Source organism: Pelophylax lessonae (assembly GCF_965119305.1).
Source record: "Pelophylax lessonae genome assembly, chromosome: 2".
NCBI lineage: Eukaryota > Metazoa > Chordata > Amphibia > Anura > Ranidae > Pelophylax > Pelophylax lessonae.
Window position 1 is genome coordinate 481324010 of NC_138769.1, and position 16107 is coordinate 481340116.

General features: G+C 40.5%; 1 protein-coding gene across 1 annotated transcript in view; it reads left to right on the forward strand.

Moving 5' to 3' along the window:
- Positions 1-7269: 7269 nt before the first annotated feature.
- The window catches only part of LOC309548154 (ileal sodium/bile acid cotransporter-like), a gene marked incomplete at its 3' end in the record, with an annotated part of 41600 nt that continues 32762 nt past the window's right edge, over positions 7270-16107 (forward strand). Inside the window, exon 1 of the mRNA XM_082248116.1 lies at positions 7270-7964. Within this exon, the coding sequence (XP_082104242.1) occupies positions 7570-7964 (395 nt within the window). The 5' untranslated portion in view covers positions 7270-7569. The remainder of the gene's footprint in view (positions 7965-16107) is intronic.

Here is a 16107-nt window from a genome sequence, read left to right on the forward strand (position 1 = left end):
GCCTCATTAGTGCCTATCAGTGCCCATTAGTGCAGCCTCATCAGCGCACATCAGTGAAGGAGAAAAATTACTTATTTACAAAATTTTCTGTCAGATAAATACCACAAAATGCAAAAAAAAAAAAAAAATGAATTTGGGTACAGTGTCGTATGACTGCGCAATTGTCATTCAAAGTACGACAGCGCTGAAAGCTGAAAATTGGCCTGCGCAGGAAAGGGGGTAAAAGTGCCCAGTATTGAAGTAGTTAAAAAAACAAAAAATTCTTAGTTTCTGCCATAACATTTTGCAAATGAGTAATTTTTCTCCTTCACTGATGTGTGCTAATGAAGCTGCACTGATGATAACTGATAGGCTGCACTGATGGGCACTGATAATCCTGCACTCATAATCAGGGCACTGATGATCAGTCTTATACAGTAACTGGTGCCATGATCCACAGTGTGCTACATATTCAGCATATGCTAACAAAATATATTGTACATATTATATGCTGTTACCACCTATATAAAGGTACCTTTGTATAGGTGATAATAGCATACATTATGTACATTATATTGTGTGCTGAATATATAGCACACAGTGGAGCGTGGCACCATTTAATGTATAAGTTTGATTTATTCACATGCATATGAGAGTGTGGGAGTGATCCAAGTATAGGTTTTTGTTGGGGATAATTACAGGAACATTAACACAGTTTAGCACTGATAATCAGTGCCCCAATTATCAGTGTAAATGTCCCCTGTCACACTTGCGGGTTACCAGCTCTTCTCTCATGTTGTGAGGAAAGGAATGCCAATAACTGTCAAGTTTGTTTACATGTGATCATCTGTGATTGAACACAGCGATCACATGGTAAAGGGCTGCTGTGATTGGCCCTTTTTCCATGATAACAGAGCATGCCAGATGTGTACCCCAGGGGACACTCGGGGGGGGAGTGGTTGTGGGAGGACGTCAATTTGCCAGAACTAGAGAACAGCGCTGGTCTTTCAGCCATAACGTGGGCACGAAGTGGATAAGCAACTGGAATTCTAGAGCAGAATTATGAAATTCAAATACAAAGTGACCCAATTTGGCAGCATTGTGTGCCCACAAGATGGGGAATTCACTAAAACTGGAGCAGACAGAATCTGGAGAAGCTGCGCATGACAATCAGTCAGCTTCTTTCTTTAGCTTGGTCGGTTATACTTTGAAAAAAAAAAAAGATAGAATCTGATTACATAGTTACATAATTAGTCAGGTTGAAAAAAAGTGAGTTTTTGATTATTATGTCTTGTTTCTAGTGACTTGTTTGTTCAAGATTGAGTTGAGATGGGTTGGGGGCCTGGTCTCCTTGGGGGGCGCAGTTTGCTCCCTTAAGGGGTGCCCTCCGGGGAGCCGGGGCCTTCCCTCATCGCATGCCCTAGGGCAGTGATGGCGAACCTTGGCATCCCAGATGTTTTGGAATTACATTTCCCATGAAGCTCCAATACATTTCACAATGCATGAGCATCATGGGAAATGTAGTTCCAAAACATCTGGGGTGCCAAGGTTTGACATCACTGCCCTAGGGTGTGCGTGAGGCCCGCAATTATGGCCTTTATGTCATTATAACCTTTGCTTCTATGCAGTAAGTGAGTGATAGCCACAAATGTGGTAATGTTATTTTGATAATTTCCTCATACTTACCACTATATTGGATACGTGCTATGTTTGTTCATTTTTCTTTTTGCCTTTATTCTCATTATGCTGTACTTGTACATGTATATGTTCCTGTTTACATTACTTGTTCATGCTTAAAACCAAAGAAAAAAGATTTTCAAAGAAAAAAGACACAAGTCCATCTGGCTCAACCAATAAAAAAAAAAAAAAAAAAAAAACAGTAGTTAAAACCCAACCATACAATCCCATATACACAATCCTATACCCGTTGTTGATCCAGAGGAAGGCATTTGCCATGCACAGGTACTCCAGATTCTCTCTGCTCCTGTTCTCATAAATTCGCCTTATTGTGTCTTTATGTTGCAAGGCCAAAAGCTGTATTTTGTACAGTCATGAATATCCATGGGAGGAGGGATCTATAAAGGATTTTACAGTGTGAACTAAAGTTTACACCACTCTGCTCAAACAATAAACATTTCAATTGCACCCTGGATATAAATGGCATTGGCTTTAGTTTTTTTTATAGGGACATATTGTAGCATGGTAAATATTGTAGGTTTCAAAAAAACACAAAGAAATGACACATATTATTTTTTATAAAGAAACCATACTGAACACAAAAGTTACATCCCATACAATATCAACTCTGGCACCTCCACCTACAAATGTCTTAAAGTGGAGTTCCACCCATTTTTGGAACTTTAGATCTATGTAATCCCCTTTAAAATGGCTTTTACCAATGGAAACTTTTTTTTTTTTTTGCTAGTAAATACCTTAATTTCGGCTTTATTCCTCCTCTCCTCACTTCCTGGTCCGATCGGCGATGACGTCATTCGGCGATCGGCAGTGTCTGCTGGGATGTATTCTATTCCAGAAATCTCGCAGTAGCTGTATCTGTACTGAGCCGTGCCTGCCCCGCCTCCGCCCCGCCTCCTTTCATTGAGTTGCATTGTATGAATGTATTAAGGCTGTTCTCTGCCCCGCCTCCGCCCCGCCTCCTCTCATTGAGTTGCATTGTATGAATGTATTAAGGCTGTTCTCTACCCCGCCTCCGCCCCACCTCCTCTCATTGAGTTGTATTGCAATACAACTCAATGAGAGGAGGCGGGGCGGAGGCGGGGCAGAGAATGGCCTTAATACATTCATACAATGCAACTCAATGAGAGGAGGCGGGGCGGAGGCGGGGCAGGCACGGCTCAGTACAGATACAGCTACTGCGAGATTTCTGGAATTTAATACATCCCAGCAGACACTGCGGATCGCCGAATGACGTCATCGCCGATCGGACCAGGAAGTGAGGAGAGGAGGAATAAAGCCGAAATTAAGGTATTTACTAGCAAAAAAAAAAAAAAAGTTTCCATTGGTAAAAGCCGTTTTAAAGGGGATTACATACAGCTATGTATTCCAACCTATTAAAAATGGGTGGAACTCCGCTTCAAGTCTTAAGTAAGTAAGTTTAATGCTGGCCATACAAGTATAGATTTTCGTTCGGAAATTTTTGTTTAAAAAAAAAAAAATTGGTTCGATTTTCTAATCGTTTGTGTGGTCAAATCAATGTCCGTTTTTTCGACTGCAACGACGAGAACATTTGAAAGGGCAGGAAGGAAAAATGTTCTCGATCAACTCATTTTCAGGCAGTGTATGTGGTTATCGCTCAGAAATTACATTCATTTTAAAATTGAATGTTAAAAGCAAAAGACAATTTTCAAACAATATTTGTCAATTTATCGAATTTCGTACGAACATTCTCATCCAAAAATCAATATGTGTATGGGCAACATCAGTATGTCTAAAATCTTACTAATGTCTCCTGACTATGGACATCAAATTAATTACACATTCTTAACCACTTTAACCCCACCCACCGTACATATACTGCGGCACTCTGCTGCTGCTGAGCAAAGCGATGTATCCGTTAGTCGCTCGCTCAGGAGACTGTAGGGGGAGAGCGCGCGCCGGCGGCGGCGCGCTACCGCCCCCACTCGTTCCCTGGGGAGCCAGCGCATGTGACCAGCGGCTCCGATGTCCGCCGGTCACTCACGATCTCCCGCAGCAGAGGGAGAAAGACAGACGGCTGATGTAAACACAGCCGTCTGTCATTCTCCCTGAAGTGATCACAGAGGCTATGTGATCCTGCTATATAGGATCGCATGTCTCTGTGATTATTTCACAAGCCACGCCCCTCCACAGTTAGAATCACACCCCTAGGGACACATTTAACTACTTGATCACCAGTACAGTTAACCCCTTCCCTGTCAGTGTCATTTTTACAGTAACAGTGCATATTTATAGCACTGATTACTGTAGTAATGTCACTAGTACCCCCAAAAGTGTCAAAAATGTCAGTTAGGGGTCCGATCTTTCAGCTGCAATGTCGCAGTTCCGAAAAAAAAAATCGCAGATCGCCGCCATTACTAGTAAAAAAAAAAAAAAACAATAAAATGACATAAATCTTTCCCGTAGCTAGTAAATGCAATAACTTTTGCGCAAACCAATCAAAATACGCTTATTGCAATTTTTTTACTTAAAATATGTAGCAAAAAACAAATTGGCCTAAAATGTTAAAAAATGTAGATTTTTACATTTTTTTTGAGAATTTCATATAAAAAATGTGAAAAATATTGTTAGCGCTGCTAGTGTTACAGGTTTGATCTATTTATTAGTGATTCTGTCACACCTTTATATATTAATTTGTGATTTATAGCAGCAGCTTCAGCCTTTTATGGTTTAAGATTTTTATATATTTTATTTATCATTTTTATATTTAGCGCTGGGTGAGTGGGATTTGGATTACTAATTATTTAGTGACCTTCTTGCTCCTTGTCTATATTTTTTCAAAATTGTCACTCTTTTTTTGTTTATAGCGCAAAAATAAAAATCGCACAGGTGATCAAATACCACCAAAAGAAAGCTCTGTTTGTGGGAAAAAAAAGACGTCCATTTCGTTTGGGTACAGCGTGGCGCGACTGTGCAATTGTCCGTTAAATTCACGCAGTGCGGAATCGCAAAATAGGGCCGGGTCATTGAGCAGCCAAATCCTCCGGGGCTAAAGTGGTTAAAACTAAACCTAAAATGTGACAAACAAGCAGGCAGCTCTATATTGCAGAAGAGACAGGTGAAGCCTAGTACACACTATCGTTTTTTTTTTTTTTTTTTCTTCAACCCAGCAGGCTGAATGAAAAAAAAAAAAATAAGAAGGGGGTTTGCTATATTAACTATGCAGCATTAGCCCAGCAATCTCCCCGCATAGCCAAAACGCCCCAACACAACGGTCAGTGCTCGCAGCCATTGGCTGCCATTCGCTGATCGGATGCTGTGTTTCGAGCATGCCTGTTGAACAGAAGCAGACTGATTGGCTGGCTTCTGTCGGACAGGCTGGTGTACACACAGGCTGAATGTCAGCTGGTATCTGTTGAATGGGCTGATACCAGCCAGTATTTGAACCCTGTGTACCAGGTTTTAGAAACACCTGCTGTGTGTTTACATCAGAAGACTGGTAGACTGCCAAAAGAATAATTGGAAAAAGTCTCTCATTGCCTCTATTATGAACTTTTAACCGCTTGCCGACTGCTCACAGTATATTTACTGCGGCAGTCAGCCCCTCACAGGCAGAGCGACGTCACTTGGCGATCGGCAGGGGAGAGGGAGAAAGTCAGGCGGCTTGTGTAAACAAGCCACCTGTCATTCTCCTCAGTGTAAAAACACTGATCACACGGTTCTACAATGTAGAACCGTTGATCAGTGTCCCTACAGCTCAACAGACAGCCAATCACAGTAAGAATCACGCCCCTAGGGACACACACAGCCCCTCCCTCTCAAATAAAGTTAACCCCTTCAATACCAGTGTATTTTTACAGTAACAGTGCAAATGTATAGCACTGATTACTGTAGAAATGTCACTGGTAACCCCAAAAGTGTCAAAAATGTCAGTCAAGGGTCCGATCTGTCCGCCGCAATGTCGCAGTACCGCAAAAAAAAAATCGCAGATCGCCGCCATTACGCGTTAAAAAAAAAACAACAAAAATAACAAAAATCGTTCCCTTTGTTAGTAAACGCGATAACTTTTGCGCAAACCAATAAAAATACGCTTTTTGCGATTTTTTTTACCAAACATAGGTAGCATAAAACAAATTGGCCGAAAATGTTAAAAAATTTTGATTTTTACATTTTTTTTTGGGGGGGGAAAAAAATGTGAAAAATATTGTTATTTTTGCAAAATTGACGCTCTTTTTTTGTTTATAGCGCGTGATCAAAAAATTGCACAGGTGATCAAATACCACCAAAAGAAAAACGTCAAATTCGTTTAGGTACAGTGTCGCACGACCGCGCAATTGTCCGTTAAAATCACGCAGTGCCGAATCGCAAAATACCCCCTGGTCGTTTAGCAGCCAAATCCTCCGGGGCTTAAGTGGTTAACCCACATTTCTCCACAACACTCATAGCTAGAGATGTCAATAAAGGCTTGATGTAAAGTACTTTTACTGCTTGTTCAGAGTATATAAATGTAATAGTGTGCATAATCTAGGCACAGGTTCACTTTAAAGATAGCCATATACATTTGTACAACAACATTTCAGAGCAGTTACATCAGCTGTAAGAAAAATTATGTAATTAACATATGTTGCCATTTTCAAGATTATACTGTTCCCTTGGCAACCTGTGAAAGACTAAAGCTGTAAAACTATTTTACAATGGTTACAACTGTCATCATCTCAAAACTGGGACATTAAAGTAGGCGTCGCTATGGGGAAATAAGTACTATAAAAACATGCAGATAATTCAGGGCCCTCTGATTCCAAATTGTATTGTAACTGTAATGTCCGCCTTCATTGTGTAAAGCGCTGTGCAAACTGTTGGCGCTATATAAATCCTGTATAATAATAATTCAGCAGAGAATATAACTTTACACATGGTCAGCGCTTGTAAGGCTGAAAACAGTGACATTAGTGGCAGGTCTTCTCTTTTTCTGTAACGTTGTTTAGATGAATAGTTGTTTAATGATAGTTACCAACTTCAACCATTAGCACTGCAAATGAAAAATAAAGACTTACAATAGAAACTAGCATGAAGCATTTTGCAAAGCATTAGAACAAGAGTCTCCAAACTATGGCCCAGGGGCATAATCCAACCCGCTGCAAGATTTTATCCAGCACTGTGATGTAAGGTTGGACTCTGATGGGGTGACTCCGATGTAGGGGGGATGTCAATGTAAGGGGGACTTTGATGGGGACTTTGATGAGTTCAAGTTTATTTGGAATTCCTTAACTTTGTGTTACTGAAGTTTTTTTTCTTTTCTAAATCATATCATGTTGATTAGCAAAAAAAATAAATAAATAAATAAAACACATTCATTCATTTGAATTTGGTTTGTTTATTTATGAAACAGATTTATTTTCAGCTTAAGAATATTTAAGAATATTTAAAAAAAACACACACACACATATATATATATATATATATATATATATATATATATATATATACATTATTTATGTCACTGAGCTATAAAAATACCTCATATTTTATTTACAGCTTGCCTAAATAAAAAGAAAAAGTTATGGAAGTTTTATCATAGAATACAAAAATTCTAAATATGTGGAAAGAGGCAAAATGGCAAAATAGCGGTTAAAGTTTACCCATCAAAATGAACACAACTACATTCACATAAGCAGGGACCCATTAATAATTAAGCCTGAGCTCTTGTAAAATTTTACTTTAAATATCTTTCGAGGATTCCATCACTTAACTGTCGTCTTTCTCATTTTACTTGATGTCATAGGGAGGACTGACCTCATAAAATACATCTGTCACTTTTTACTACATTTTAAGTGTATATATAACAGATCTCTCAGCATAAGATTATTTTCAGCATCAGATGGAATAATCATTCAGTACATTTATATCATAGTGTAGTACATATTATGTTGTAAAATGGCCATGGATCAATCAAGATTGGACGACAGTACTTGTCCAGAAAACTCCACCATATGCATCGGTTCATCTTGCTTGATGCCCCCTGACAACTTTAACAAAATACTTGGCACCGTCTTAAGTACCTCTATCACAACACTGTTGGCACTGGTCATGTTTTCTTTGGGCTGCAGTGTGGAATTTAGGAAATTCTGGGGTCATATCAGATATCCATGGGGTATCATTGTAGGATTCCTCTGTCAGTTTGGAATCATGCCGATTACAGGTTTTGCACTAGCAAATATATTCAATGTCCTCCCAGTTCAAGCAGTGGTGGTGCTCATCATGGGATGTTGCCCAGGAGGAACCGGCTCTAATATCTTGACATACTGGGTGGATGGAGACATGGATTTAAGGTAAGATAATGAATACATTTTAATCACTTGTTAATATTCCATGAAAGGGGAACATCATTTGTATTTTATTTTAAAAAAAAATGTCATTTTATTCAAAATATATGATTACAAATCACTGCACTTATATGTTATTACTAGGAGACTGCACGCAAAATTCTTATTTCAGTAATAGAATGAGGTCAGTATGCTGTATCAGCCACTGAAATATTTCACATAAAATGAAAGAAAATGTTAAAGGGAACTACAAGCCCCCCCAACCATGTCAGATAGGTGTTGGAGGCTTTTAAGTTGCAAGGGAGTTTAAATGGCTCCTGAAGTGTAGGAAAGCCCATTTTACCTATCCTGAACACGTTCCTGTACCAAAATATGCCCCATTCCCTTATAGCCTCATTATTTTATGTGTTTTTGTTTCACAGCAAGAAAAAATAGACTGTGAATAAAAGTAACTCTAAAAACGAAAAATTAACAGTATGGTATAAAAACAGTAATCAAATACCCAAAAAATCACTTAATGAAATAAGCTCAACTATCCTATAGATCCCTATACAAAAAAACAGACCCTCTAAAAAAAATAATAATAATAAAAACATTTTCTTTTCCTTTCAAGCTATTTGTACCTAGGCAGTTCAATGAGCAAAACTGAAAAATGTTTGCTTTGGTGAAACTTCACAAACTTTTAAATCCATTTGATCTAAATCACTCCACTCATCTCTGGTAGGTGTCATGACCATAAACACTTCTATCTGATTACCAGGGCACTATAAAACAACAGTACAGAGTGACTTAGATACGATAAATTACAGAAGATAAGACACTTAGATAAGTTACACTTACACACATAAAGAATTTGCACCTGTCATGATTGTTGAGAACTGGGCAGTATATGTTGTACAAATGACTGCTAGGAATACCATAGTCTGTTTCTGCTCCTTTCCTCCTATTTGCCGTAGTAATGAACATGGCACCATTTTCACAGCCTGGTTGTACATTGTGGCATACAGATTGATTGGTTTGTAATCTCTGACTGCCCAGTATGTTTAAACACCCATTTCAATGCACATTAAGATTATAACACAGTTCCCTTTTGTTAATAAATGACCCTCTCCGTAACACTATTCCCAGTAAGCTCCACTTCCACCATGGGATGATTTTGACACCAGAAAACCAACTTAATGCTAAAAGTGAATGGGAGGTCTTAGCAGGCTTAATCATGTTTCTAAAAATGCTAGCACCTAATCACTAAGGCTGGCCATACACTATACAATTTTCTTGTTCAACTTTCCTTTAGATTTACCAAAACCATATAATATAAGTTCAAACCTGAAAACTTTCAATTTGTATGCAATCAGGCAGGCCCTTGAACTACGTAGTTGAAGGTAAATCTAAAGGAAATTGAATAAGAAAATTGTATAGTGTTTGGCTAGCCTAAGGCTGGATACACATTATACAACTTTCATTGATAGATTTCCTTTAGAGCCGGTTCACATAGGAGCGACCCGACTTGCCGGGGCGACCTGTGAAGTTGCGGTGCACATCGCGCACCGCGACCTCGGAGCAGCATGCACAGACTTCATATCATTGAAGTCAATGCAGGTCGCTCCAGGTCGCCCCAAAGTAGTACAGGACCCTTTTTCTAAGTCGGAGCGACTTGTGTCGCTCCTATTAGAATGGGTCCTGTGCTAATCTATGGCAGGCGACCCACGGCGACTTGTCAGGCGACCAGGTCGCCTGACAAGTCGCCCCAGTGTGAGCCGGCTCTTAGATTTACCTTCAGCTATGTAGTGCAAGGGCCTGCCTGATTGCATACAAATTGGAAGTGTTTAGATCTGACCTCATATTATATGGTTTTGGTAAATCTAAAGACAATTGTATAGTGTGTATGGCCCATTAGAGGAGAGGACTATACCTAGATGGGATGGGAAATGTCTCCCTATGGTGTAAACAACACAAGAAGCAAATAGTAGCAATTAACCTCTAATGACAACACAAAGCTCCACTTATTTGTGTGCTACTAAATGCTACTAGAAGCTACTTATCTAATTTACACCATAGGCTGCCATTTGTTCTGTTTTTTTTTTTTTTTTTGCAGCAATTAATAACCTAATGTTGGCGATTTTAGAAGCATGATAGAGCTCATATTCAATGTATCCCTATCTCCTGTGTAATTCTAGCATAAGGTTGGCCCTACACATGACAATTATCAATATTTTTTATTTTTTTTTTAAGAGAAAAGGGCAATTTCCAAGTTATGCAAGTGACCATATACAATATAGTGGAAATATAAAACAGAACAGCATCCAAATTCCATTACAGTAACTTCAACCAGAGCGGTATGGCGAGTAGACAGTCTGGTTAGTCAAAAAGAAGGAAAAGAAGAGAAAACATATAAATGTCCTATGTTGATACCTCCCCAGCCCCAAAGGTAACAGGGGATACATAACCAGCCATGCATCAGTCTGACCATGCCAGAGAGAGGCCCCAGATGAGGATGACTTTTCAATAAATTTTAACCCGCAGAAACTAAAGCTGGATACACACTATACTATTTCCTTTAGATTTTTTGCTTTAGATTTACCAAAACCATATAATATGAGGTCAAACCTAAACATTTTTTAAGTTGTATGCCATTAGGCAGGTCTTTGGACTACATAGTTGAAGGTAAATCTAAAGGAAATCAAACAACAAAAGTTGTATAGCGTGTATCCAGCTTTAGACTCTACTGCCTACAACTTGGATTTGGTTGATTGTGATATGAAAACTGGTCAATACATTTACAGATTCAATTTATGTTTTTTTTTTTTTTTTATTTGAAATGGAATCAAAACTGGTAAAAAAACTACAACAAATTGGATTTTTCCAGCTGTGTATGACCGGAATAAGGGTGCAGATTAGGTACTTTGGCATATTGTATTATCTATAAAGGCAGGATAAAGCTGAGAATCATAAAGCAAGGTGAGAAGCTTATTTCATGACTCAGTCAAAGGGCAACACCTAGGATAATATTCTCATTGTGTTTCATGATAGGAATGACCCTGCACATACACTGCTTGTAACTGACTTCGAAATGATCTTTTTTAAATCTTATTAAACGACTTTATCAACATGACTATCACCTTAGATAACATTTGTGGCAGCACTTGTGATAAATACAGGTTAGCTTATCTACGTTGTCAATTTCAATACCTTTCGTAATTCAGCAGATTCCATAAAAAACAGATAGGTAGATAAGGCCACAGGAAATGTTTCTTTACAATAATTCTTGGTCTCTACATATAGTAAAAGGAAATTTTCTTATAATATTCAACAGATTTTGCCCTGTAAGGGCTATTATGTTTTATTGAATTCCACTACACATGATTAATATAGCATAATGACACTGGAATACATACACTAGTAAAAAAGCCTCTGTCTGTTAAGGGCCGGTTCACGCATAGAATCGCACAGGAATGTGTTGTGTGTTCCTGTGCGATTCACATGCAGTTCTAAACAACCGAATCACCCAATCGCTCACTCCGATGGGGATGACAGGCGTGCCGCTCTCCTCGGGCAGGGAACTCCAAACATAAGCACATGAAAGAGAAAAGGAGGCGCAAACACCTAGTGCATTACCTGTGGACACCTTTAAAAAGTTTATTAAAATGCCAAAGACATACTCGCAGACATGAAGAGAAAAAATCGCATAGAGAGAGTCCACCACTTGTGGAAATGAACATGTCCCTGTAATTGGAAGTTTGATGCATTTTGGGAGTCATGCTCCCTTCCTCAGAGCAGTTCTGTGCTGTGCAATTTCATCCTATTCATTTCGAATGGGTTTAAATTGCACAACACCAACCCCTTACACCTCTGTACAATGCGATCCAGTGTGGGCAAACGCACTGCATTTGTGACCTGCATTTGGGGTAATGTTGATGCCCGCTGCAGATCGGAACTGCAGTGCGCTTTGAACACAGTGTGGGAAAAGTGTAGGGAATGCGGGTTTCCCCACACCGTGTTCTGGTGTGAACTGGCCCTTAGTGCCCTTTTCCAAAAAAGACGTTTTTGCCTGAAACTCTTAAGCCTCGTACACACGCGTCGAAAATTGGCAGGGAATTTTCGTTCGACGTCCGATCTGCCGATTTTCGGCTTGTTAGTATGATGCTTCCGACAACCGACTCCGACTTTTTGGCCGAAAAAAATCTGGTGTGCAGGCTGTAAAATTTTTGTCCGCTGTCAAAACACGGCCGATTTTCGTGCAGTCAGTATAGATTTCGACAGGGAAAAATCTAATGAGCAAGACTGGGCATGCTCAGAGAAGAAAGAACACAAAGAAAGCAACCCAACACATGACATCACTTCTGAAGTAGAATTTTGTCGGGCGAGAAAATTCATGTGCAGTCTAGGCACATTCCAACCAACAAAACACCACTCTGGACAAAAAGATGGACGACCAGTCGGCCGATAATCGTTGCGTGTGTACGGGGCTTTAGAGACTGTCACTAGCTCACCACTTTTTCAGTATGACACCTACTGTAGATCTTTTTTTTTTAAAACTTGGTTTATTCAAGAGAACGTGCACATCAGACAAAAAACATGTTGACATTGAAAGCAGTCCGGAGTCATGCTTAATATCATACAATAGGACAAATCAAACATGAGGATTCTCCACATCACATGATATGTACACACAAATTTCTTGAACACGATATAAAAGAAAAAGGAAAACAAAAACATCAACCAAAAGAACTAAAAAACTGTCATAATGCGATAGTCACAATGGTATCAGCAACACCTAGATCTTTGATTCTTTATAAATGTAATAGAATATGATTGATGTTCATGTTGCCAAAAGTGGCATAAGAGGGGTATACATTTTAATACAGCACTTTATAAATAGGCTTCAAGGTTTTACATTTTAACTGTATTTAAACCTCCTCATGCAAGCTCTTTCTTAGTTCTCATTCAAGTGCATCTTATATCACTTAGGCAGGCCATAGACGATTCGAATTTCGTTCGAAAATCGTAAATGGCAGTGTTATCGAACGATTTTCGTATCGTTAGTGTGGTATGTAAAACGTTCGATTTTCGTACGACAGCAAAAATTCACATATCCAACATGTTGGGTTTTTTTGCGAAAATCGGCCGAATTTCGTATCATTAGTGGGGGAGTTGTATGATTTCGCCTAACAAAACACAGAACAGTAGGGAGTGTGTCCGGTAGAGATGTGGTTAAAAGGCACAAAAAATAGTGTTTTGTCGTACGATTTTCGGCTCACATTGATGGTACACTCGATGATGCCGCTTTCGTTTATCGAACGATAAATCGTACGTAATTCGAATCGTCTATGGCCTGCCTTACAGACTCCATTGAAAAGATTTCCATTTAGTAGTTTGTATTTTTCTAAGAACTTTCAAACATTAGCAAGGCTTGCAGGATCAAGTGATTACACATTAGCAAGGCTTGCATGGTCACGTAATCCTGAGAACTACACCAGTGATACCATTGCCATTGTTAGAACCACCCAAACTTCCTCCAGGTTTAAGGTTGGCATAGGACTAATAATGTAATACTGTAAAAATGTATTTGTTGCAAAGCCTAGAAAGGGTATATATGGGACATAGCAAGTGTGGTTGTGTGCGCACTATGGGTAAAAACATTTTACTTCTGTTTCTTGCAATCTTTCCTCCAGCTTTTTATAAATTGACCCCTATATCTACCTTGATGTGTAACAGATGCTTCAAGGAAGCTCCACTAAAGATTATGACAATTATTTAGCATGCAGGTATAAAGAGCAATGACAATGCACAAGGAGGGGAATTCTTTATCAAAACTGGAGCAGACAGAATCTAGAGCAGCTGTGCATGGAGACCAATCTGCTTCTATCTTCAGCTTGTTCAGTTACAGCCTAAAGGCCCGTACACACGAGTGGAAATTCGGCCGGGAATTTTCGTCCGATGACCGATCTGCCAATTTTCGGCTTGTTAGTATGGTGCTCTCGACAACCGACTCCGACTTTTCGGCAGAAAAAATCCTGGTGTGCAGGCTATAAAATTTTTGTCCTCCGTCAAAACACGTCCGATTTTCGTGCAGTCAGTACAGATTTCGATGGGGAAAAATCTTATGAGCAAGACTAGGCATGCTCAGAGATGAAAGAACACATACAAAGCAATCCAACACATGACATCACTTCTGAAGTAGAATTCTGTCATGCGGGAAAATTCGTGTGCAGTCTGGAGCACATTCCAACCAACAGACACCACTCTGGACAAAAGACGGACGAGCGGTCGGCGGAAATTCGTTGCATGTGTACGAGGCTTAAGAACCCTTTCACACGAGGCATCCGATCAGATCCTCCTGTCAGTTTTTTTAGGCGGACCTGATCGGATCCTCCATGCATCCCTATGGGGCAGCGGATGTCAGCAGAGACACCTCCGCTGACACCCGCTGCTATCCGATTCCGATCCTGTCCGTGAAATCCAGACAGAGGGAAACCCTATTTTCCATCCATCCAGCGGATTAGATCAGATCGGATGAGAACAGACAGGCAGTCCGTTCTCATCCGATTCCCCCATAGAGAACAGCTGGGATCTGACAGCTCCCTCTCCGCACACAGAGCGGAGACAGAGCTGCCATCCGCCTGCTCATTGGGGATCGGCGGATCTATCCCCAGCTAAGCAGCATGGAGTCCGCCAACGGAGGCGGATCGTGTGAAAGGAGCCTTTGGGTCCTTTCACAAGGGCTTTCCGCCCGACGGACTCTGTTTTGCTCAGCGGGGATCGATCCACTGATCCCCTCTGAGCAGGCGGATGACAGCTCCGTCTCCGCTCTCTGTGCAGACGCAGAGCTGTCACAGCCCTGCTCTTCTCTATGGGAGATCGGATGAAAACGGACCGCCTGTCCATTTTCTGCCAATCCTATCTGATCCAATCCTCCAGAGTCCAGACGGATGGAAAATAGGGTTTCCATCCATCTGGATTTCACAAACAGGATTGGATAGTAGCGGGTGTCAGCGGAGATGTCACCGCTGACATCCGCTACTCCATAGGGGTGCATGGAGCATCTGAGCAAACTGACAGGAGGACCTGATCGGAAAGCCCATGTGGGAGGACCCTAAGGCTGGCCATACACTATACAATTTTCTTGTTCAACTTTCCTTTAGATTTACCAAAACCATGTAATATAGGGTCAAACCTAAACACTTTCAATTTGTATGCAATCAGGCAGGCTCTTGCACTACATAGTTAAAGGTAAATCTAAAGGAAATTGAATAAGAAAATTGTATAGTGTATGGCCAGCCTTATTCCACGTTTATTTTCATTTTAAATAGTCTTATTGGGTCATGCTGGCCCAAAAAACCTAATTTATTTTACTAATAGATGCGGCCACTGTCAGCACTATATAAACTGTATGTAGCAACAGCTACATATGCTGTTCAGTGGGATGGAAACTCCCTGTCTGCTGCCGAAATGAAAAAAAAACTTGAGTGCTGTTAAAGAGGAGTTCCAGCCACCTGTCAAAAAAAATAAATGTCAGCAGCTACAAAAAAGTGTAGCTGCTGACTTTTAAAAAACAGTCACTCACCTGTCCCATGGTCCAGCGGTGCACTCAGCCCAGCCGTCTTCATCCTCTGTCCTCCCTCGGCAGCGCCTGCATCTTCACTATGGGCACCCAGCTGTGACAACCTGCGGCTTCACAGCCAGGTGCACACTGCGCATGCGCGAGTCGGGCTGCGCATTGTGAATGGTCCCAGAAGACTGCAGAATGAGGGAGGAAGGAGAACTTCTGTTGCCGAGTGCCGCGGCACTCGGAACAGTAGTGAGAAGCAGGTACCCATCACAATCGGGTACCTGCCCTGCCCCCCATCCCCCCGCTTCTCAAAAGTGCCAATTGTGCAAGAGGAGCGGCGGGAGACGAGTCCTTAAAGCGGAACTTTCCTTTTTGGGTGGAGTTCTGCTTTAAGCCTTTCACAGAAAACCTTGTATTTCTATGAATGAATACAAGGATTCCTCGGGTTGGTTGAGGTGGAGAGTTTTTGCATTCATTTATGAAATACAAAGCTTCCTGTGAATGGCTGAGCAGTGATCAGTCCGACTTTTTTTTGTTTTTGTTCCAGCAGCAAACAGCAAGTCTCCGTATAGTTGCTGGAACACAGCATTATATACTGTA